This window comes from Neopelma chrysocephalum, unplaced genomic scaffold (genome assembly GCF_003984885.1).
Source record: "Neopelma chrysocephalum unplaced genomic scaffold, ASM398488v2 Primary Assembly neopelma1_23, whole genome shotgun sequence".
In the NCBI taxonomy this organism is placed as follows: domain Eukaryota; kingdom Metazoa; phylum Chordata; class Aves; order Passeriformes; family Pipridae; genus Neopelma; species Neopelma chrysocephalum.
In genome coordinates, this window is record NW_020897691.1 from 6,777,790 (window position 1) to 6,801,852 (window position 24,063).

At 37.9% G+C, this 24,063-nt stretch overlaps 1 protein-coding gene across 3 annotated transcripts in view; it reads right to left on the reverse strand.

The window, feature by feature from the left end:
* Positions 1–410: 410 nt before the first annotated feature.
* Positions 411–24,063, reverse strand: part of ABCB10 (ATP binding cassette subfamily B member 10) — a 29,395-nt gene continuing 5,742 nt past the window's right edge. For 2 of the 3 annotated variants that reach the window (XM_027685614.1, XM_027685604.1), the window contains exons 2-13: positions 15,737–15,937; positions 15,167–15,369; positions 13,411–13,545; positions 11,701–11,847; positions 10,799–10,934; positions 8,537–8,632; positions 5,767–5,976; positions 5,427–5,506; positions 3,514–3,694; positions 3,235–3,278; positions 1,747–1,781; positions 411–1,138 (exon numbers count right to left, since the gene is read on the reverse strand). In XM_027685614.1, the coding sequence (XP_027541415.1) occupies positions 847–1,138; positions 1,747–1,781; positions 3,235–3,278; positions 3,514–3,694; positions 5,427–5,506; positions 5,767–5,976; positions 8,537–8,632; positions 10,799–10,934; positions 11,701–11,847; positions 13,411–13,545; positions 15,167–15,369; positions 15,737–15,937 (1,760 nt within the window). In that variant the 3' untranslated portion in view covers positions 411–846. Of the gene's footprint in view, positions 1,139–1,746; positions 1,782–3,234; positions 3,279–3,513; positions 3,695–5,426; positions 5,507–5,766; positions 5,977–8,536; positions 8,633–10,798; positions 10,935–11,700; positions 11,848–13,410; positions 13,546–15,166; positions 15,370–15,736; positions 15,938–23,868; positions 23,926–24,063 lie in introns of those variants that run through there. The other variant, XM_027685625.1, reaches the window with a different exon arrangement.

Below are 24,063 nucleotides of genomic sequence, written 5' to 3' on the forward strand. Positions count from 1 at the left end.
TTAAATTAAGTATACAAAACTGACATATGCCTTAAAAAAGGACAAAAACATTTGTAAGGGCATATTCTTTTGGATGTCTTCTTAGAACGCAAGTGAAACTAAAGAAATGGGAAAATAGAAAAGGGAAGAAAATGCATACCAACTTTAGATTTTTCTATGCTGACTTCATATACTAATATACTTCCTTTGTCTTTATGTAAAGTCAGGTTTTTTGTTGGTTGCCTTTTTTTGTTGAGTTTGGTTTTTTAAAGAACTTTCCTCCAACGCATCCTTTCAAACTCTCTAAAATCTGTTTCTGTGTGTAATTCTTTACAGTAACTGCAGAGGGGGATGATAATCAAGTTCAGAACACATAAGCACATTTCAGAACAAACTGGAAGGGCAGTGCAGTGGAAGTCAGACAGAACTTTCAGAGTCCATTAGTGTCATACATTTTTGAATTCCAGCATTGTAAGACTACTGACAAGCATAAAATGCAAAAGTTCCTTGAAAAGAGAGAGACAATGATATGAAAATTATAGTATTTGTCATTTAATTATCTTTAAAATACTGAACTTACTTGAGAATGGAGCACATAATCATACAGTGCATTACAGCAAATAAGATTCTAAATGTTCTCAATGTAACACAAAGCAGAAAAATCTATACACTGAAATTATCTCAATGTGATAGACATTTTTAAAAGTTGCAATAATTATTAAAAAGCTTTCAATAAAAAGTTTAAACACATTTAAGTTTCAAAAGAATATTTTGTACATTTTGGAAAAATATAACATTTACTTTACATAACTGAAACATAAGTTATAGTCTTTGTAGTTTGTAAGCTTCCATTATTCATACATCTTCTCATACATTTTCTTTTAATATATTCTTTTCTCTGGATTGTAAATCTAATGCAAAAGTATCACTGTTCTGAAGAAAAGCTTGTTTCTGCATTAGTTTCCTGAAAAGTCCATTTGGATTTGCAAGTAGTTCCTCATGTTTTCCACATTCAAGAATTTTACCCTGGCCAAGGACTGCAACAAAATCGGCATTTTGAATAGTAGACAGACGATGAGCAATAATTAGGACTGTCCTCCCTTCCATCAGGCGGTCCAAAGCTTCTTGCACTAGATATTCATTTTCAGCATCCAAAGCACTAGTAAGAAATGGGGTGGGGACATGATAGAGGAGGATATTTGTTATTTTAAGACAGGTTAGTTTTGTCTGCATTAGGCTTATTTTACCAAAATTGCAAACCCTCTCTATTGCTAGTGAAGATGAACCACTGGAACTGCAGGGAAGTTTCGTGAATATGCTTAGTGCTGACATCCAAGTTATAGGCATTACAATTCTCACATGCAAAAATAAGCATGGAGAAATAACACTAAATTGATTCACTGGGAAAAAAACAGTTGTACTGCAGAATAATTATATCTCTTTTACACTAAGATCTAAATTTAATTTAAAGATACAAAAAAGCTTTAAGGAGAGTTTCAAAATCAAGTTACATATTACAAATTTAACTCCACAAAAAATTACAACACAATGTACCAGCTATCTCCTTACACTTTGCATAAACAGCTTTCATCATAGGTCTCCTAATCAAGTCACACATTCTAGAAGGCACATTCTTTTTTTTGGGGTAGAAAACAATAAGGGGGCTAGAGAGTTTGTGCAAGGGCATGCAGAGAAAGAAAGAAGGGGTCCCAAATCTGAATTTTACAGGTACATAATTTCTAAGTTTCTATTTCTTTTCTTTCTTACCTTGTTGCTTCATCTAACAGAAGAATTTTAGGATTCTGAAGAAGAAAGTAAAATTGGTTATAATAATTAAACAAGATATGAATTTTTATATTATAAAGAACAGGATTCATATAGCTTAAAACTCCAAGTAAGAGTACTTACTTCATCAAAAGAATTGAAAGCATTACTTTTAAGAAATCTAAATGCTAAGAGGACAAATCAGAAACAATACACTTTCATCTTCAAATTTTCCAAACTAAAATAGCAGAATACTATTCCTGGGTATTTGAAAGATACAAACTGAAGGCGGGAGATGATTTTTAATGCATACTTGGCAGCACTGTGGTCAAAAGTTCAGTTTCCTTTCACAGAGGCTCAGCTACACTCTGCTTGCAGTCAGTCTGATATATAAAACTGGTAACAAAAAGTTAACAAAACCCTACCAACAAGCAGTATTTCACCCACAGATAAAATACATAGTAGTTATGAACTAGCATTTAAGAATTCTTCCCAAATAAGTGATTTTTTAAAAAAAACAAACAAACTGCCAGCACTCAAATACCTGAGAAGAATTCACTTCTGAATTACAGTACATAACCCAAACTTCCCTGACAAAGTTGAAAGTAAAAGCTTTATACTTTATCTGGGAGAGAAGGGACTCTACTGCACCCCCAACTACCCCAGTATATCCCCTACTCATTTATTTTTACAGCCTTTTTTTCCCCATGAAATAAAGTCTCTAATCCCATGAACTATATAAAATGCATGACCTGAAATACAATCAGCTTTTCAACATTTGTGGTAAGAGAACTGGTATAATGAAATTCCTATTAATCTATCAGAACTGGGCATGCTAGGATAGTATGGAGACCTGTGTGGTGTAGCATGAATGTAAACTGAGTTCAGCAAGGATCAAAACTTCCAGCTGAGCATCAGCACCAAACTGCCTCCCTGCAAGCTCCCTGTCCTTCTCATCCTCAGAAGCCTCTCAAATTTGTGCAGCACAGAGCTTGCCCTAAAGCTAGATCTATATCAATCTTCGAAGAAAAAAAGTGTCACAACATTGTGCCTGAAATATTATCTTGTCCCAAATCCAGGCCACTTCCCCTCAAAGCTAAGACAAGGCATCTAAAGTACAAGTGAAGTGCCACCCAGAAAAATTAACCCATGAATGATAGAGATCTGAACATGCAAGTGTCATATTTGAGTTTACTAGTACTACATTCTTAAAGCCTTCCTTCATCCTTATAAAAGTGAGCCATTATACAGTGATTGAACATCAGTCTTGGCAAGAACTATCAAAACACATGACTGAAAGACAGGAAAAAGCACTGAAGTTAGTTGTCTTTAGTTAAGCTGCTCAGCCCCTTCCAATTTCATTAATGGAAAAGATACAATTTTCTTTTTAAAAATATTTTTCTACGTCTCTCATTGAAAGACCTCCTCTTTTTTAATGCTTCCTGCCTCTGCCCAAAAAGTAGTTAAATAGTTGTTTGGGTGCTGGCTTACCTTGAGCAAAGCTCGAGCAATTGCAATTCGTTGCTTCTGTCCACCTAGGGGAAGAGATCCATTCATTGAAATAGGAAAACATACGTAATTTTAACTGAATACTGGGCTCAGCAGAATTAGGCCCATGTACTTTTGGGGGGTGAATGGAAATGAAGGGGGGATTCTTTTAACACTTATGGCAGGTTATGACTTGGAGAAAAAAGTGGTAACAAAAAATAATGAATTTTTACTTCACATTATAGCATCAAGATTTTTAAAATAAGCAAGATAAAGACACACCTGAAAGCAAAATGCCTTTTTCTCCAACTACAGTGTTAAACCCTTTTGGAAAACCTCTGATAAAACTAGCAGCATTAGCTATTTCAGCAACTTTCTGAATCTCCTCTGCAGTCACAGTGGAAGGATCCTCTGCACCATAGGCAATATTTTCAGCAATAGAACAGGAGAAGAGAATTGGTTCCTGAAAAATTCAAACACATGACTAATATGGTAGATCTGTAATTATAATGTATTGCCTGTATCTCAAATAACATAAATTCCACTTACAAGAACTCACAATATTCATACAAAGAATATGTAAGCTAGAGTTATATGAATTAAAAACAAATAAAAAAAACCCCTTCATAACACCAACATGAGCAGTGAAAACCAATTAAAAAGTAAGGTGCTTTTTTAACTGACAAAACTGTCAATTCCTAATATTTTAGGAAGAGTTTAGAAAGAGCCATACATTCAAACATTAGAAACCCTTCCTTTTGTACTTTGCTACATATCATCATCATCATGGGAGGGATGGAGCACCTCTTCTGTGAGGAAAGGCTGAGAGAGTTGGGGATGTTCAGCCTGGAGAAGAGAAGGCTCCAGGGAGACCAGATTGTGGCATTTCAGTACTTAAAGGGGGGGGGCTATGAGAAAAATCGGGACAGACTTTTTAGGAGGGCCTGTTGTGATAGGACAAGGGGTGATGGTTTTAAACTAAAGGAGGGTTGGTTTAGATTAGATATAAGGAAGATGTTTTTTACAGTGGGGATGGTAAAGCACTGGAATAGGTTGCCCAGAGAGGTGGTTGATGCCCCATCCCTGGAAACATTCAAGGTCAGGTTGGATGGGGGTCTGAGCAACCTGATCCAGTTGAAGGTGTCCCTGCTCAGTGTAGGGGGGTTGGATTAGATGACATTTAAAGGTCCGTTCCAACACAAACTGTTCTATGATTTGCACCAATTATGATTCTTCTCTGAATCTCTACACAGATTTGATGGCATTTTGTGCATTTAATTAATATTAAACCTTGCAACAAAGAACTGTGAGATAGGACAAGTGATGTACAATGGGGAAACATCTGAAACAAGGTAAGTCTGAATAGAGGCATACATAGTATGAATACCAGTATGAATCTCCTACTGGTAGTTCAAATGGCATATATTAAGTCAAAAAGAAATGTGCTAATGTGCAAACGGGAAAATAATATTTGCACAAAAGCTTTTGGTGGCATTACATAAAGAAGTTGTTTTGAAATGCAACAAATATCCAGATACCCATATGCTTTTAAACAGAACATCAGCCTAACAGTTAAATGCACTGTGAAGCATCTGGGGAGACAAGGGAATGAACATTTTAATTGGTCAAATAGTTTATTTTTAAGACACCATTGAACACCTCTCTGTACTTCCAGAATTTGGAGGTTGTTTGAGAGGTGGCACTGCAAGAGTACATGCCAACCGTGCTGTATTTTCATGCTTTCCTAATGGAATTGTGTTTTCTTGGAAATAACAGAGAACATAGAAGGTCAGTTTTTTGAAATGGTTGTGTAAAATATGGTTGTGTGACTTCCATTCATATGAAAGGCAATAAGGGTTAAGCTTTGTGTTACTTTCTTCAACAAATTATAGCAAACATCACAATGGTCATACCCATACAATTTACAGCAACATACTTTCCGGTCTCCATGTGCACTTTTCTCCTGAGCTAACATTTTGAATCTCTATAATTATGTAAAAACAGACTACAGAATAATGGCACTAGGTCTAAATATTCTTTTTAGAACAAAGCATGTGCAAGAGCAGTTATGGTGAGATGGAGGGATTTCACTGGGAAGCAATATTATACAGTTTTAGAAAGAAGAAAAGTGAAGTAAAGCTAGCTGATCACACAAAATTATTTCATCCACTTGGAATTTTTTATTTCTTCCTTACCTGACTTACTGTTCCAATCTTTGTCCTGAACCACAGTGGATTTAACTGGCGGATATCAAAGCCATCAACAGTGATAGTACCTTAAATTAAGAAACAGTAAAGTGAAGTGTGTTTGACACATTTTGAAAAGAGACAAAGAACAGATGAGAATGATGACCTGTGAGGAATCACATGCTGTACTGGTGGATCAGAAATGCACAGCTATGCAGGCACCACCACAGGGAAACCATACACCGCAAGGGGAAACATGGGCCTCAAGCACAGGAACCTCAACTGTTTAAGGTGTATTTGACATGCAAGGCATTAATTGTCACAAGTGAGAGCAACACACAAAACATACCTGAGATAGGATCATACAACCGCAGCAGAAGGGATACAATAGTTGATTTCCCTGTACCACTTGGGCCAACCAGAGCCATAACAGAGCCAGCTGGAATGGAAAGGCTAAAATCTTTGAAAATCGATGTTTCTGGACGTGTTGGATATGCAAACTCAACATCTTTGAATTCCAAAGCACCTCTGAATGTGTCTTTGCCTAATGTGATTCCCTCTGTATGACAAAGAATAAAATACAGATATGTGAACAGAAAAACAATGAGCTCAGCCCTCCTAGAACTTGCTTTACAGACACTTAATAGAAATATCTACCTCCACATTCAATCTATGAGTAGCTGCAAGCCACAATTCAGGACCACAGGGGTTATATTTCAGCTATGAGTGAATCAGTGTGGTACACCACTTGTACCTGAATGCAATTTCAGGTTGCTCACCACCACTGAAGCTGTAGGCTACCTACAGCAAGAGGGAGAATTTGCGTCTTGCAATACCTAACGACTAACAACGATAACCTCTCCTAGAATTATCTGAATTTTTAAACATATTATAAACAATTTAAGCTTTGTCAATTAGGAGCAATTAAATAAATGGTATTGGTGAAGGCCAAAGTCCTGTTACTATAGAACACAAAAAGATAAACATTGCAAATCACTTATTGCCCTTTCACCAAGCCACAAAACTCACCTGAAACACTCTCCCCTTTGAAAAAGAGCAGTTCCTTCTCCACTACCTCTTAACTGGGTAGCTTTTAAGCAGAGGCTGTCACTGGAATAAAGCGCTGCTAGGTTTGTTGCACTAACAGCCTTTTTTTAGTTTTATTTTTCTCTCAAGTGGAAAGTACATTTAATAAATTCAGGACAACAGTGTATTCAAATGCCAATCAGAGGCTTGACTCTTAGGCTACAGTTCACTGAAATGAAAATTTCAGTTTGTGAAATACTGTAACAATCCACCATGAATGAACAAGACTGCCAAAGTTAAATAAAACCAGCTTCTTTCTGGAGCACCCCATTTGATTGAAACAATTATCTTAAAAGAATATAATTACTAAAAGAAGCTTATAAATAGGTAAGACAAAGACACAATTTCTCCAAGCTCTGTTAAATCCCAGTGATACATATCCATACAAAGCAAACTAATTGAATGGTGGTGCTGCAATCCCGAAGGACTGAATCGCACTGACGAAGTTCCTACCAGTTTTGTGAAAACTGGCAGCACTAGAGCAACACCAGATTCGTGTCTGCTCATTCTAAAGACATGCAACTCAAACCCCTTAATTCTTTTCAGATGCAGCACACAAGTAACCCCCAATTAACCGGGGTACATGGTAGCACACACCCATGTTTAGTTAAACAGTAACTGTGGATAGGAACACAGACATCCACCAGCAGGAATCAAGATTTCACTAGTTCCGCTGTTTCTAGAGCAGATAATTTATTTTGCTTTTTTTTCTCCCCAGATTCCCTTTTCTTCTCCAAGCTTTCGTTTTAATGGTAGTATCATTGAAATGGCAAGGGCAAGAGCATACAATTCCAGATTCCTTCCTTGACTTTAACCTATGGACATACACACCGTAACTTTACTGTTTACACAATGATTTGTAAACCTCCTTTTGGGAAAAGAAATGTATTTGCTAAATCCTGTGCTAGCAGCATAATCCTTATTATTACCACAGTAACAAGTAGTTGCTTATCTTAACTCTCATTTCCAGTTATTGCATGGTCTATTCCGTGGCCTGAAACACTGAAATCTACCGCAATATAGGAAGTCTGCTACCACAACTCCTTCCTCTATATATTACTGTAGAAATATCTAAAAGCTATATACTTGCTTCATGTTTGGATTCTAGATGCAGGAAAAAGAGACATTATAATTTGTTGCTGAGATATTTGTTGTCACCAGCAACAGCCAGTGTTCTGTGAAAACAAGACATTGCCCCTCGAAGTAAGGGAGAAATGTGGGTAGTACTACTGTGAGGAATGAGGTGCACAACATTCCAAAAGCAACACCTGCTGTAACTGCACATCCACACTCTACCAAGAAGCAGGATTCCCATATCAGCCTTCCTCCTTTCCTTTCATTTTATTCCTTCATTCTTATGGCAGAAGAACTTGAAAATTCAGTTTGGCAGGTGTTGCTGAAACACCTCAAACTGTCTGTGTTTGCAATTCAGGTTTCAAACCAACATGTTTCACTAAGGACCTGTTTTCACTGGATCAGTATGAAGCATTTAAGCTTGAAATACTCTTAATTAAAACCACCTGGTTTCGAAAGCTTCTCTTTTCAGACTGGTCATTTCTTAGCCATTACAGATGAGCACAGTAAGCCTTTCAGTGGAAATATGAGACACGGCCACCTCAGAGCTCCTCCCTCCTCTCCTTTTGCTTCCTTCCCGTCTTTTCACTCTAAAGCTGATCCAAGAGGAAGTGGTGATGACACCAAAAAATATTCCAAAAAGCTAGAAATGAGCACGTCCCCAATCACATAACTTTCAAAGTAATACGTTTAAAATCATATTCTGAATTAACTAAAGAAAAATTAATTAAGTCAGAAGTAATTAAGCTAAATTTTTGGATTCTAAAATTTTTGATTAAAGGAAACTTTCATCATCTGTTTCATACTTACGAAAAGTCAGAAGAGTTACCCTTGTATCTAGTTTCTTTCAAAAGAATGTAAGTTAGTACTAACTTTAAGTATTGTGCACTCCCTTCTGAAGTACTCCTGACCCATAAGAGAAAAATCAACCTATGAAGAGTAACAAACCAAGAACCCACCATCAAATGGAAGTTGGGGCTTCCTTTCAATAAGTTCCCAAAGACGTCCACCAGCACCTAGTCCTTTCATTAGCTCAGAATAAAAGGAACTTAGACCTAAACAAAAACCAGAACAGTATTATGCATCCATATGGAATGGAAGACATAGGAGAGATAAAATTATCATTATACTTTTCATCAGCAGCATTGAAGGATCAGATATGTAGGGGATCTTTTATTCCAAGAGACTGTCAAACATATTGATTTAAATCTTATCTAGTCTCATTTGAGAGCTACCAATAACCCTTATTCACCATTCTTATTTATATCTGTAAAATAAATAATTCTGAAGAAAATTTAATACACTTCAGGATCATGTGTATGCTCTTTTTCAGTCATCTGTCAGGAGGAACAGCATCCAGCTTTGGGAAATAGCTTTGCATCCAACCAGCCATATGTTCCAAATCATGCAGTAGAATGGAGCATTCTGAATGCCCTTCTTTGTCAGACAGGTTTATGCTACTACAGGGGAGCCTGGCTGAGTCAGCCACAGTGGAGAGAGGGCATGAAACTGAAGGCTGAACTGACACTTGAGAAGCTATGTGGAAAATGGACAATGGAAAAAAAAAAGTCTCCCATGTCAATGTGCTTCAAACAGTACTGGAGGAAGCAAAAGCTAAGGACAAGGCCTGCATATAGTACTGGGTCCCAGCTCTTAGCAGCTGTGTGAATCATCTTGGAGGTAGCTTGGGTGAATGGCTTTCCAGCTGATATAAACACAGAAAACTGACGTAGAACTAAAATTGGAGTAAGGTATAAATATAAAATGTCCTATTTCTTTATTTTTTGTCTGTCTTTCAAAACAAAAAGGCACCAATTTCAAAAATCTCTGAATCAGAACAGAATAAACACCTTAAAATGCTTACAGTGTTGAGAGTGATTTCAGGAGGGCAAAAAACCCAGAGTATATTAGAACGGGTTTACTGGTTTATTCTTGCAGAGCAACAAGCCCAGCTCAAAGTCACAAGTCCATAAGTGTAGGCAGGGTATTTCATCACGCTGCTGCTGAGGACTATCTGAAAACTTGCAACACAAAGCACTAGCCAGGGTGACAAGTTGTCTGCTTGGGAAAAAGAGCCAAAGCATCTACATTCTAGAACAGCAGGGAAGGCATAAGCCTCACAGGGCGCTTTGAAACTCAAGCACTGAGGTTTGCAAATTCACAACCACTCATGGAGTTGCATGAATTCCTATATGTATTAATGATGACATATACTGAGCAGACTTAGCACTTGGAAGATTTATATGCCTTGTAGGCATCAAGAAAAGCAGGCCTTTTGTGGCAAGACACCTGTGGTTAATTCAATGACATTTTTAGCAGTGCTTCTAACCTTCATTTATTTAACATTAATTTGTTCCATGTTTTTAAAGTGCTGGGTATCTGTCCATTTACCAAACTTGGATGAGCTAAGCAGAGAAGAAAGGGTTTGGGTAGCTGGAATGGGTGCCACTGGAATTTTTATATACAAGGAAGCAGGTTTTGTACATTTTGCCCTCAGGTGCATCTATGATATCAGGCTTAGTCTTAGAAAAGAAGAACACAGGCAAGCTCCATCGCCCTCCCTGTCTATCAGAAGTAACAGGCTCATTTTAAAGAAGAACACTCCAATAAGCTGTCAAACTTCAAAGCCCTTTATCTTCGTTTTTGCCTGTATGCGGCCATTTGATCTTTGTCAAAAAGATGAACAGCTTGTTTCTGGGCCAGTAGATTACAGAGTGTGAGCTTCAAGGAGGAGTCAGTCAGTAAGCAAAACCAGAAAGCACCAGAGTGCAGTGTTCTGCTGGCACTTTGTTTACTCTTCCAGTTCAGGACACTGTATACTGAATTACAGCTAAATTTTACGTGCCTTTCTAAATAAAGTATGTTTAATGCAGACCCACATATTTTGTAAAAAATATAATACAAGTATTATTTCTTTACACAATATGTCATTTATCTTAATTCAGACCTAAACAAAATTAAAGTAATACATATCTGTCACATGCACACATTGAAAAAAATAATCTCTGTATTCTTTTTGGAAAACAGAAGGTTTATATTAAGATTAAGTGAAAAATATTATTTTCATTAACTCTTCAGAAAAAAGAAAGCATGATTTCCTGGGAAGATCATGTGGAAGAGACTTCTTAAGAAAGCCAGATCTTTTAAGAGCTTCTTCCCTCCTGCCCCCATATGGACTGTAATGCTTTCAAGTGAAGAAAATCTAATTTCCCATTCCATACCTCCAATGCTTATTCCAACCCAGAAAGCATACATTAGAAAAGATGAGAGTTCACCAACTGTCATGTAGGCATTGCCCATTAGTAATCCTCCTTTGTATAAGACTGATAGGACAATTAAATTTCCAGAAAGACCAGTCTAAGGAAAAAGAGAAAAAGGCATATTTTGTCACATACATCTTAAATTTCATTCTCTAAAATGTTGTTTCAGAATTTTCCTTCTAATAAAAAGAACTCTCATACCATAGGTATCTAGGCTTCTGGAGGATCGAGTTAAATTCAACAATACTAAAGCAAACCCAGCCAACAGCCAGCCAGACATCCAGTGGCACTGCACTGTGCTATCCAAAAAGTGGTTAAAAAGCAAGCAACTCTGTTTTTTTTAATTCCCAAGATAGAAAGGAATATCAGACATTACTCTGAACCATCAGTAAAGAAGAAGAGTTGAGAGTCTGCAGTTATGTTACAGTTTTGAAATACAATTAAGCAATTAAGTTATGGAAAAAAGCAGTCCAACCCTCCCTATCCTCCCTCCCACACCTGCATGCTCCGGAGCTTTCTATGCATTGAAGCTCATCTCATCAGGGAGTCAAACCTGTAAAGTGGGTGGGGGAAGGTTTCCACAGGTTTACTTCCTTGAATAGGAGGTGTAGTCTCAGATAAGTAGTCCCCACTAAGGGTATGGGGCAGAAATACATGCTTAAAGTGACTTTATCATACCACTGTATCTTGAGATGCAGTTTCACAGCAATTTAGACTGATTTAAGTCCAGTCTTCCCACAGTTTTATTTAGGTTCAAATTATTTTCAACATTTATTTCCAGATTTTGAAGTATCCTCATGAATTTTAAAATAATTGGCACTTGGCATAACATGGTTGGCTTACTTTAATTAAAATATACTTACTGCTCCAAAGAATCCTGCCCGAACTAGTGCCTCTTTTTTAGCCAGTTGTAGCACATAATCAACTTTATTTGTGTACTTCTCCATTTCAGCCACTTCTTGCCCAAAAGCTCGAACTGTTCTTATGTTTCCAATACGCTCTTCAGCTAACTACATTAAAGCAAAGAACAAAACAAATACACAGAGACACACAATTTGAAATGTTCATATTATAGAACATGTCAAAGTTAAACCAATATCACTACACTAATCTCCATATCTTGGGATACCATGGAAAAATTTCTTATGCCTTCTTCTCCACACCCCACTCCTCTTTTTTTTGCAATTCTATTAGGTTAAAAGTAAACTGCATGCCCAGGCAGTTTAAAAAGAACTGCAGGAATGTCTTAAATGCCAGCAGAGGCAGAAATATAAAAGCGGGGTTAAAAAATTTCCCTGTGGAAGAAATTACTATTTGCAATAATAACGTGGGGAGGGGGAAAATAAAGAATATTAATATTCTATTCTATACTAAAGCATGTAAAACAGCCTTCAGTTATTTCTTAAAACAATTCCACTCATTTGATCAAAGCAACACTAAGAATTAATTTAGCCCAACTACTAATGTCTCATTTCAACTCAGTATTTTATTTTAACTTCTAAACAGCAAAGCAGTAATTCTAAAATACCTCTATTGTAATCAATTAGACTCTGTTGTGACACTGTGACGGTCTTACAAAAACCAAGGCCCCTTTTTGTATGTAAAACTATGATATAAAAAAAAATAATTCTCCTTCTTCCATCACCCATTCAACTTCAGAATTTGAATTGCTCATTGCTTGTCCCACACATGGTTTACAAAGGCATGAGCTTCCTTTCAACACAGTATGAGGAAGACAAACAGAAGACAAACAATTTGACTTCTGCACAGTCAAATTGCAAAACTCCTACAAAGGACATTCCAAGTTTATAACAGCTGACAACTGTGGCTATTTTAACTAGATCTTTCCTAATTACATTTCTGTGCTTTTTCATGATGGATGCTCACCCTCAGCCTTTGAGGAAAAGGTCACTATCACTACTGTTCTCTGATAGTGCTTCGGAATATTTCAGTGTGGTAAGCAAACACAATGAAGGGCCCTCTACAGCAGTCTCTTCAGAAACAACAGATTCCTCTAGTTTCCTCCCAGATACCTGGGTATGTGCTGAGATGCCCAGAAAAGTTTAAGAAATGTCAAGCCGCATAAACATTAAAGAGATGACAATAAGATCATATGTCAGGGATGCACTCCAGAGAAGGATTTGCTAGCAAAGCAAGCATGCATCTAGGATGCTTCTGATGGGTTCAAACTCATAACTGTAATCAAACAAAAGTGTTTCTCAAACCCAGATACCAAATTACACAGAACTCAATAGACTTAATACAGCATTTTTTTATGCTCTCACAAAGCTAAAGTCTACCCTCCTCATCCTTTCCTACATTTCCAATTACCAAGGCCTAGTACCTCCACATTATATTGTTATGGACAATGGAAGGGTGGTTGTTTTTGAGATATATGAATAAGTGTTACTGATATTTATCTTTCATATTCAGGTGCAAAACTACAGGCTCAGCATGGCTTAGGGCAATGAACAGTACAATTATCTTCAGAAGATCTATAACTTCAGAGATTTTAACCTAAATATACGAGAGCAACTTTGAAGTTAACTAGAAAGCATCTGTTAAAAGATTACCTGTGTTGCTTCTGCAAGAGAATCTTGGGTCATTTTTGTAAGTTTTCGCAAGTATCTTCCATAAATCACAGCCAGGACAGCCAAGGGTGGCACAACACTCAGAACAAATGCAGCAAGGCTAGGAGACACAAAAAACTAGAAGAAAAAGGTATGTGTCAAGGGTTAGCATTCAGATTAAAAATAATCACTGGAGTACTGAAGTGCAACTTCTCTTGCTAGAGTTTTCTAAAACTAGTAGGATTGTAATTTAGTGCTGCCATGCTTTCATTTGTTTTATTTTTTCCAGGCAAAACATCCATTCCTCCACAGCATTTGGGAAGTATCCCATGGTTAGAACAAAGGATTATAAGCAAAGTTGTCTGGATTTCATTTCTAGCTTTCTCACTGGTCCACTGTGTGGTCTTAGTCAAGTATCTTAACTTGCCAGTAAACAGGCCTACCAGGAAATTTCTTGCTTATGCTGAAGGACATAAGCTAATATGCAGTTTATAAAGTGCTTTCACAACTTTTAAATAGATTGTGTAATACAGAAAGTTTGAGTAGAGAAATATCATACACTACTTCTGTGTAACTGAGGAACAGATGGAGTCAGCAGTACTCCCTAGCACCCACGAATGGGTGGAACAATGTATTTACTGCTGCAAACCTTATCAGTTGTAACAATCATCATCAAAGCTCCTAAGAGTTTCTCTTCATATGATCTACTCAAATTAGATCTAACATGTTTTAATTTCATCTTGCTTTCTGTATTGAAAACAAAAATCTCCAGAAAAATTCAAAATTGACATAATTGACAGGCTTTATAATTATTTCATAATAATGTCTTCTTTCTGGGCAAGCTTTATAGTCCACCTCTTAGCACTGTATCATTGCAGTATTTCAGAGCAGAATGCCTTATATAAAGTTATTTTGTTTAACCTTAGACTCTCTTTGCTTATGTAAATACAGAAAGCCATAATTCTTATCAGTGACAAAATATTAAGGCTTTAAAGTTTCATAGTGGAAACCCTTAACAGTTTCTAATAATGTCAATATTGGAAGCTTATTTTTACAAGGAGACTTTTTGCTATCTGTTTTTAAATCCAAGTAGACAGCAGAAACTACTCCACCTTCATTAAAGATAATTGCAACAAATGCATCTTTTCTCAGATAAGCATAAAAATATTATGCTTATCTAAGAACATCGAGAAGTCAGATTTTTATGTAAACCAACTGACCACCAAGATATGCACTAATGCACTTCACTGAAGCCTTCATTAGCACACTTCCTTCATAAATATATTCTTTACTGACAGACTAAGGCAGAAAGCCTAATACTTGTAAAAATCCTCAGCACTGATTTGACATGCAGTGCTGCCTTTGCTCACCTAGGCTTTAACTAATGACTTTTTCATCAGGCCCTTCACACCTTATTTTACTTACAACCATGGGAATGTCATCACTGATTTTAATATCTTCAGTAAAAATGCAATTAAGCTATTTGCCTACTACACTTTGCTTGATAACTTTGGGCATCAACAGTAGTTAATTTCAATCCTTCATCCTCTGAATTCTGCTTGTGAGCAAACATCAACTGGCTACAGGCACATCGTCTACCGCAATAATCTATGCATCTATTCTAGATAACCAGTGAAATACACCCATGTCCAAGAACACAAAACTGTTCCAGGACTGACTCACACTCATACATTACCTAACAGCACTGAAACCAATGTGAAACCACAAGAAGTGTCAAGCAGGGAACAGACCACCATACCATCATTGCAACCCCAACAGATGCTTGTGCTCCTGCTCTGAGCCCATCTGAAAGGTTTTCGGTCACTGAACGGCCCAAGAGGGCTGTATCTGAAGATAAGCGGTTTATCAGCTCTCCTGTTCTGGTCTTGTCAAAGAAAGCCGTTTCTTGCTTCAGAATAGAGGAGAACATGGTTGCTCTCAAACGTTTCACAATTCTTTGTCCTGTCAGAAACAGAAGTCAGTCAAGCATGTCACACAAGACTTTACACAGACAATATAAACAACAATATAAACAATAACAATATAAAAATCACAGGATTACACGGGAATGAACAGGTCACATTACAGGATTTTAATATAGCAGAAAAGAGTAATCCTTAAGATGTCATGTAACAGTAACTAAAAATGAAAAATTATTCCAGCATACTTATCCTTACACTATTAGTTTACTTTTTATCTGGTAAAAAAAAGCTACTGATTCCAATAGGACCTCTCAGCCAGTGCCAAGAATTTTTTTAAGATCATTGGATATCATGACTCTGTAAAAGACATGATAACTCTCAGTACCACTTTTTGCTTCTGTTTTTACCTGCAGTCTGCATGAGGTAGACACGAGTAGCATTAGCAGCACCACCACATAAAAAGATTCCACTCAGCAAGGCACACAGGCTGGTCAGGCTGTCAGTGAAATCCTCACTGGGATTCGTATAAATAATGTCAATAACTTTGCCCATGAAGAAAGGGGCTGACATGGTTATGACACTGGAAACTGCCAGAAAGCCAACAGCAGCTGCAAATCAACAAGGAAAAGGAAAGTTATTCTGAACTTGCAAGATCATTAATAGTACAAATGAAATAATTTCTCACTTCAAGTTTCTATTAAGCTTGTGAGTGCCAATTGAAATAACTGCTAATCTTTTAGGCCTAGTTCTGAATGACATGTTTTAAGTCACTGTATAAATTAATTTAGGCAAGGTACATTTTAAGATCCTCTGTATACAATCACAGTCCTGGAATTGCTTTTCTTGTCTAACCTTCCACATCACCATCCAACAAGGTTAACCTTTCATAGATGTCATCCTTAAAGAGCATTAACAGTTGCCAAATTCTCACAAACAAGCCTTCAAATCCTGTTTGGTTTGGGTTTTATTATTCATGCTTGTTACTCTATGAAAGCTTCCAGTTGTCTGTTTCTGAGATAACAATGGACTGAAGTAAAGATCTGATCTGAGCATCATATAAACCATGCAATTTTGTTGAGGAAAAAAAAAGAAGAACAAAAACCCATTTAATTTCTCTTGACTGACAACATTCATTTTGTTTTACTCTTTACTACTGTTGGTCTAAAAGAAAAACAGTATAAGCTTTGATTAGAAGTACATTTGCTGATGAGCAGAGCTCTTGAATTCTAGTTGCAGCATCATCCATGGAACAACGTGTAACTGTTTGAAGGTGTATTACAGAGAATGAAAATCACACTGGACCAAGACTTGGCCTTTTGAACTTTAATCTGCAATGAAATTTCTTGAGTCAAGAACGCAGTTCAATTCTACAAAGGCAAGCCAAGCTTGGAAGGCTGAGAGCTAGGAAAAACCCACATCTTAATTGAAAACTGAACAAACTTGATATGAAAACCACTGAACCACAACAAACAATGACATTTATACAGTATAATTTTCCAACAGCCAACCCCACACTTAAAGCAACCATTCATAGGATTCCTACAAAACTACTAGCAGATAATGCCTTTGAAGGCAAAAAGACACTGTGCTGAAAGTCCTGAAGGTGAATTTTATTTCTGTTCTACTAAGCTTCTTGTATCACCTTCTACGATGAAGACAGCAGCCAGTCTCTCAGCAGCACACTGCTGTAAGCAATATTTCTAACACCTGACACAGATGGTTTGATGCCTCTTACCACCTCCACAACACAAGTGGAAAGCTTTGTTTCAGTTTTTACTTGAAGTGTAAATACAGCTGTGCATTTATAAGGGAGAATTCAGGGTACAAAAAATGCATACCTTTCATCACCTCAAGCAAACATTTCTCTGCACTTTCACTGCAGTGCCCCAGAGCTCCACACACTGCCCAAACAAGCTTTATCCCTGCCATTGCATCTAATCTGCAGCCTGTGGTTCTTATTCAAGATTTATTAGCTATATTTCCCTTGTGTCACACTCAGGCCAGCAAGCATATGAAAGGTACAGGACTAGGATCTTTAACTTGAAGCTATAGAAACTGTAAGAAGTCATAGTAAAAAGGGAAAAATTTCCTGCTGCAAACTTATGTGATCCATGCCATAGACACATCTCATAAGCATATTATCTGCTAGCTAAAACTTCACGAGTGACCTTATTAACAGGCTGGCTGGTGTATTCAAGCTGTGAAACAGCAGGGAAAAATCCAACAAAAGCCAGGTCATTTCCTGTCAGGAAAAGCTGGTCGCTCTGCAAGGCAGCTGGAGATGAACAAAAGCATTGATTATAAACACAGTGCTGCATGGTAGCTCAGTCTCCATTAACCCAGACAATTTCTCAGTTATGGATGAAACAGGACATATGAACTGCAGATATAAATATTCACAGAGGGAAGAGGACTGTATGGCTGAAACCCCCATATGCTTCTGTGTAATGGTACAGCCTTCCTGGCTTGGTTTTACCTTCAGCTCTTATTCATTCAAACTAGCATGGGTTTCACTGTAATTACTTCCAACAGCCTTAACTGAATGAAAAGCAAATGCTAGTACCTAAAACAAACCGAAGACTACTGAAAAACTTAAGCAATACACCTGTATTTATTAATTTAATTAGAAATCACATGCAAAATAAGATTCCCTAAGTAAAACTGTTGCATTGATTATACCAGCAGAACAACTAGAAAATTGCACAGATGTCAAGTGGTTGCTTTTGTTTGTTTGTTTTAAAATGTTGCCTAATTCAAGAAATAGGAATGAGCAAACAGGTTTTATCTCCTCATTCAAAGAAGAGCTGTCATTGTGATAACTGGCTAAAGGGAGGAGTACAAGCTGTTCAGCGACCAGATATGAAGACACCTCAGTGACGCTGAAGTTTGTTACTGACAGAAAAAAAGGCCAGAGTAAGCTTTATAGTATTAGTTTCCCATAGCTTATTCTGTTACCTAGAAAATTGTGTCAAACAAAATAGTGCATTTTGGAAGTTTTATTTTTTATAGTAAATCTCTTTTTGTAGGCTATGAGATGGCAATAAAGAAAATGTGAGGCAGATCTGTGGAACTTATGAAACCAGGACATCGAAGTGGCAACAGAAGCAACGACAAGGGAAGCTGGCTGCAGCAGCTAAGCAGCCCTCTTAGAAATGTTAGGCAAACACTTTGTTTGTCTACTTCCACAGAAATCTAGATTGCAGCAAAAACTGATAACTTTACCACTATTGAGATCAACATGCTCTCTGTTAAGGCTAATGTGGACTTGCTTCTTGACAGCAGATCTCTAACTTCATTCAAGGACAAGGAACTGGTCACCAACTGATAAACCAGGATGTTTACAAGCAATAACTAGGCAGAGCTATCAGAAACTTCTCTTCAGAATATAAGTGACATAAACCGTTTCTACATGCAAGAACACCAACAGGAGAGTGAACATTTCTAATTTTGCTTCTTACTGGAGCATCCTGCTCACAAAGCCAAAAAAAATGCTTGCAAGCCCGTTGGGGGATGGGCTGTTTTAAAGACAAATACATAAAGATTTGACCTCAGATGAATTAAGATCATTGAAGCCAATCAGGGATGAAAGACAGAAAACTGAGGTAATGATACTTGGCAGTGCACAGTAACCCAGCAACAGGGCACAGTAGCTAGTTTTAACTATTCAGTAAGCTATGAATGTTACCACCTGAAATCTTTTAAGTACTGTATTAGTTTTATTTAAAGAGCAGTGCTGGCAGGTCAGAAACAAGCTTTGGATCTGGGAGAAGTGTCCTTCTACCAGGACCCATGAATATCTATCCTTTACCAGTTATCTGTGCAGTTTTATTTAATACATGGGGATTTTTTTAGCTTAACACTGACTGGCTTTCCACAAGGGAAAGTGGAGTGATGAATAAAACCTACCACATTATCAGGTGCATAAACAAAGATCAGGCTCTTCAGTTCTTCTTTTACGGGAAAAAGATTCCCTGGTAAATTTTGTATTTATTGGTCAAGTGAAGTCCATTTCCTTTTGGTGAATCCTGGTCCACAATGAATTTGTACAGCTTTTTTTACTGTGCATTTCACATTAAAGCATTTAACTGGTTCATTTTTATCTCATGTAGAAGATAGTCTTTATGTCAGATCAATCTAGCTATTATTCCTTCTATCTTCACAGTTCACACAAATAATGCAGCAAAAATAAATTAATCTCTAAGCACCTAACTGATTACATTGGTCAGGAGCTACTGTTCCTGCAATGTCTTACCTAAGTAGCTTCATTAATGGTTCACCACCAGTTTAAAATAAGAAACTGTTAACAAATAGCCACAGAAAAGCACACTTTCTGTGATGAAGCTACAAGGCTGTTTGGACGTTTTGTGAGTTTCATACCAAACACTGACAAAATACCATGAAAAACAAGGGTGGGAAACAACCACAAAAAAACCATGCAGCCTACATTTTTTGGCACATTGCACATGAAAAGACAATCAGTAAGTTAACCCTGCATATACATAGATAGGAATTTTAAACCCACAAGAATTGGCCTCAGAAAAATCAAGTGATGGTTGAGTTACTTTAAGACAAGCAGAACCACTTTACACTAACTAACACTGTAACAAAAAACAGTGGCCAGGTAAATTTTGGCCAGAAATTTCCCAGCTACTGGGTGACAGCACAGAAATTGCAAGATTTAGAAGGCTAGGGTTCAACTGAGGTCCCAAAGAGATGGGCATTCTAGTGCCTGTAAGCCTCCCTTCTGCTCCCACTAGCTTCCTTGCCATTATGCATTACAGAATTCATTTGACTCACTGTCAAGGATGGACCAGGTTTTTCAGAAAGATGCCACTTGCCTGATTTCTAATTAATTTTTAAATGGCGTTGAGGGGAAACCATACCCTTAACTGTGTGTGAGTAGCCTCCTGATGTTCAAACTCATGCTACAATGCTTGGAAGAGCAACAGTTTCAACATGAAACCATTTAAGTGTTACTACAAAATAAACACATATTATCTCTCCAATTTAATTTCCTAAAATAACCAAAGTTTTCCAAGATACTCCTACTCAAGTATTGATCTAAGAAACGTCAGCTTGTACAAATAACTAAAAGCATGATTTTCTAGTAGCGCTGCTCACAGATGATGTGTTCTACATTTCACTCTGCATCCTGTACAAAAACATTCGAGTGGCTCACTACCCCAATCAACCCCAATCAAATGAATTCCTAAAATAGTTTCTGAACTACATTACAAGGAATACACCTAAAAAAATCATGTAGTCTTAGGTACAACTTTTTTTTTTTTTTAAATTGATTTTTCCAAGAATTGTTTTCAAGGACATTTATTCCTTGAATCTACAACAATCCAGTATTTCTCAGTGAAGGACAAGAAAATGCATCACTTGGTATAATTTTAAAGTACAGAAGAATCCAATTTATGAATAAGGCAGTGTTCTTCTGATTTAATGGCAAATTTTAATCCATAGGAAAGCAGCTATTACAAATTTGCCCAAAACTACCAAATAAAACTTATGAAATACCATTTCTTGAACATCTCTAGAGAATATCTGTGTACAAAATAAACCTTCTTGCTCAGTGTACAAGAATTTTTATACAGGGAGAGGGCACACTTTGCTATGGGATTAAAAATTTTAGAGTTTCTTATGCTTACTTAAAATTCAATAGAGCTATTGTTTCCTTTGAGTGTGGTTTGGATAAAATGCAACAGACAGATTCTCACAGGGAGAAACAAGGAGGCAGGAGAAAATAAAGGGGATCATTTTGAAAAGGCATTTTTGTGGTCTCACACACACAGCAGGATTTAATAATTTCAACAATGGCCCTGTCCTCTTCCCCAGGAACTGAATTTAACTGAAGATGCAGGTTTACCTGATTGCACCAGATCAGCCAAAGAATTCCTGCAATTTCTTCTCTCCTTTGATAAACCCAGGAGGATTTACAGGATTTACAAACTCCTAATTCTACTACACAAAACTGTGGTCACTGATAGGGTGAATTCCCGCCATAGTGTTTAGTCCTCTTTTTACCACTTTTAACTAGGAACATCAAAATTTAACACACATGGTCCCATTTAAAATATATTCGCAGCTCTACCCCGCTCTAGAAGTAATTGGATATAGAACATATTACACTGATACTTATTTTCCTCTTTTTTTTTTTTTTTGAACTGTATGACATTTGATACATTCATTTTCATTCCTAAGAGCCTCCAGAGGGTCAGAAGCTCCTTGTGCGAGGAGAGCATTGCAAGAGGTGTTGAGTGCCAGCGCACCAGAACTCCGGGCCAGAGCACACCACTTCTTCCTGAGCCAGAGGATGGTGAAGAGGCTCTGCACAGAGCAAGATGCAACTATCTCCTTTGGTGCCAGTCACAACAGGAGCAGGTCACCTTTGTCTCTGTACCTGCACCTCATCAGCTGACACCATTTCCCCAGCACACCATGACGGGTGAAGCCAGTCTTGCTCAACTTCCTTATAAATCTCCCTCTGCTTCCACTGTCTTCCACTGTCCTCAGTGCTACTACTTCACCTTCTGTGACCGTGAATTTCAATGCACAACTGAAATGAGCAGACTATGTCCTGCCATGTAGAATTACAGAAAAGACACACAGCACTCCAAGGGGGTAATGCTACACCCCTGTGTTACCGACCACTGGTTCTATAAACTGCAAAAAATCTGGAAGAGCTCAACCTTCCTGTAGAACAAAACAGCACCTGTAAGCCTCTGAAGAGATCACACAGCATTTGCTTACTGGTTATGGGTACTTGAAGAGGAAATAAAATGTTTTATCCTTGGTTCGTTGTTTCATAGAGTGAAACCATTAACCTTCCTCTTTCTTTGAATGCAGGAAAAACAGAGATATTGAGCTTTTAAGGACTACTTTCTCAGTACGAAGCTGCAATAGGAAAAAAATGCAGCATATTTTAACATATTTTAGATAAAATGGGTAGATGCAATTTCCCTACAACCACCTACAATACATTTTGTCCATATTTGTTATTCCTGCACTCTACAATGACCTGAAGTATTTTCCTTGTTTGCTTTTCCATCCTCCCACTTAATTACAACTTAACAACAAAAGTTTTCTCTAAAGTAGGGCATCAATAAATAAGAATTTTACATAAATTCCCTCCTCTCCCAGAACTAAGACCAACAGAATATTGAAAAGCAGTTGTCACATTTGCATATTTTTTCCATCTGCATGACTCGATAGCATCATGTTGTTGTGTTGGTTTTGTTTAAACTTTAATTCATGCCATTTTCTTATCTCAAAAGACAAAGTTGCATGAAGCTGATTTTTAGGAACTGTGATAGTTGATTTACTTTGATAAAACCATCAGCAGACTGCACAGATTAAGGACTCTTCGCTCTATTTCAAAACATAATTACAAACAAGTATACCATACCCTGCCTGTGACAAACAAGCTGACAGCAAATGCCCAGTAAAAGGAACTAAATTAAATTCTCAGTTAGGAGCCTTGGGTCCTAAAAGCCATCCTTCAAATAACTGATTTATTTACTTGATTAAATCTAAATGAGAAAACCACAGAACTTCATTGCAAAATCAGCAGGTAGTCTAAAATTTATAAAAATTCATTTGGATCCAAATTATTTTGGCTGCGTAGTACCAACATGTAATGAAACTCTGTAAATATCCCCTGTGAATAAACCTTGTGCAAAGTATTTTGCATCTCACAAACCATCTCTTTATATAAGTCTATCTCACCTCTCTTCTCTCAAACACCATTTACCCATTCCATAGGAGCTACCCAAGTTTCTGCAAAGGACTACCAGGCCTCACACAGCCATGATAGTGCACATGCTGTCCACCAGAAAAGATTACTTAAAAAAAACAAACCACATAATAATTTAATATTGTTTCCTTACTATCAGCTATTATCCTATCAACCCCACAAGAAGCAATGTTAAGAAAAGTTTGTTTCTACTCTTTGTTCATAGCATCAGTGCTAAGGGTGCAATTTACACAACCACGGTGTTTGACTTCACCATATAGTCACTAAAAATAAATAGCTTTCAGAACACCTTACAAAAGCTTTAAACAAAAAAATTATTGGGAAACAGAATTTTAATTAAGTTTTTTTAAAAAGCTTCGGATCCCCATTTTTACTTGATTCCAGAGAGTGTCAGGCCTGAATTTATTGCAGGCTGATTGTGAAGCCAGTGCTGAACGTGCACAGAGACATTAAGCAAACGGAACCGAATTCTGTAACTTCCAAAAGTTTTTACCTTCCCTTCAAAAACCAACAGATTAAGAGATGGCAAAGGGGAGGAGGGGGGTAGAAGGCATGTCTTTAGCTTTTCACAGGTACGGAACGCTCGCTTGGAGGTCCCACGCTGTGCTCGGATGCTGCCGGCGGTGCCGGTTCGCGAGGGAAACACGACCTTCCCTTCGCGCCGGCGGCGGCCGCTCGGGGGGCGCACCCTGCCGCGCTCCCCGGCCTCGGCAGCCCCTCCGGGCGGGGCGCCCGCCGCCCCCTCCCGCTCGGACCAAGCCCCGGGGCGGCCCCCGGTACCTGTCAGTCTCCAGCGCTCGGGGTGCGCCAGGGCCAGCAGCCTTCGAGCCTCGAAGCGCGGCGGGGGGCCCGGAGCCCTCCCCGGCGGCTCCGTGCCCGCCGCGGTGCTCAGCGAGCGCGCCGGGACGGGCAGGAGGCGGCGGCAGGACGGGGAGCCCAGCGGCAGCAGCAGCGGCGGCGGCGGGAGCGCCCCGC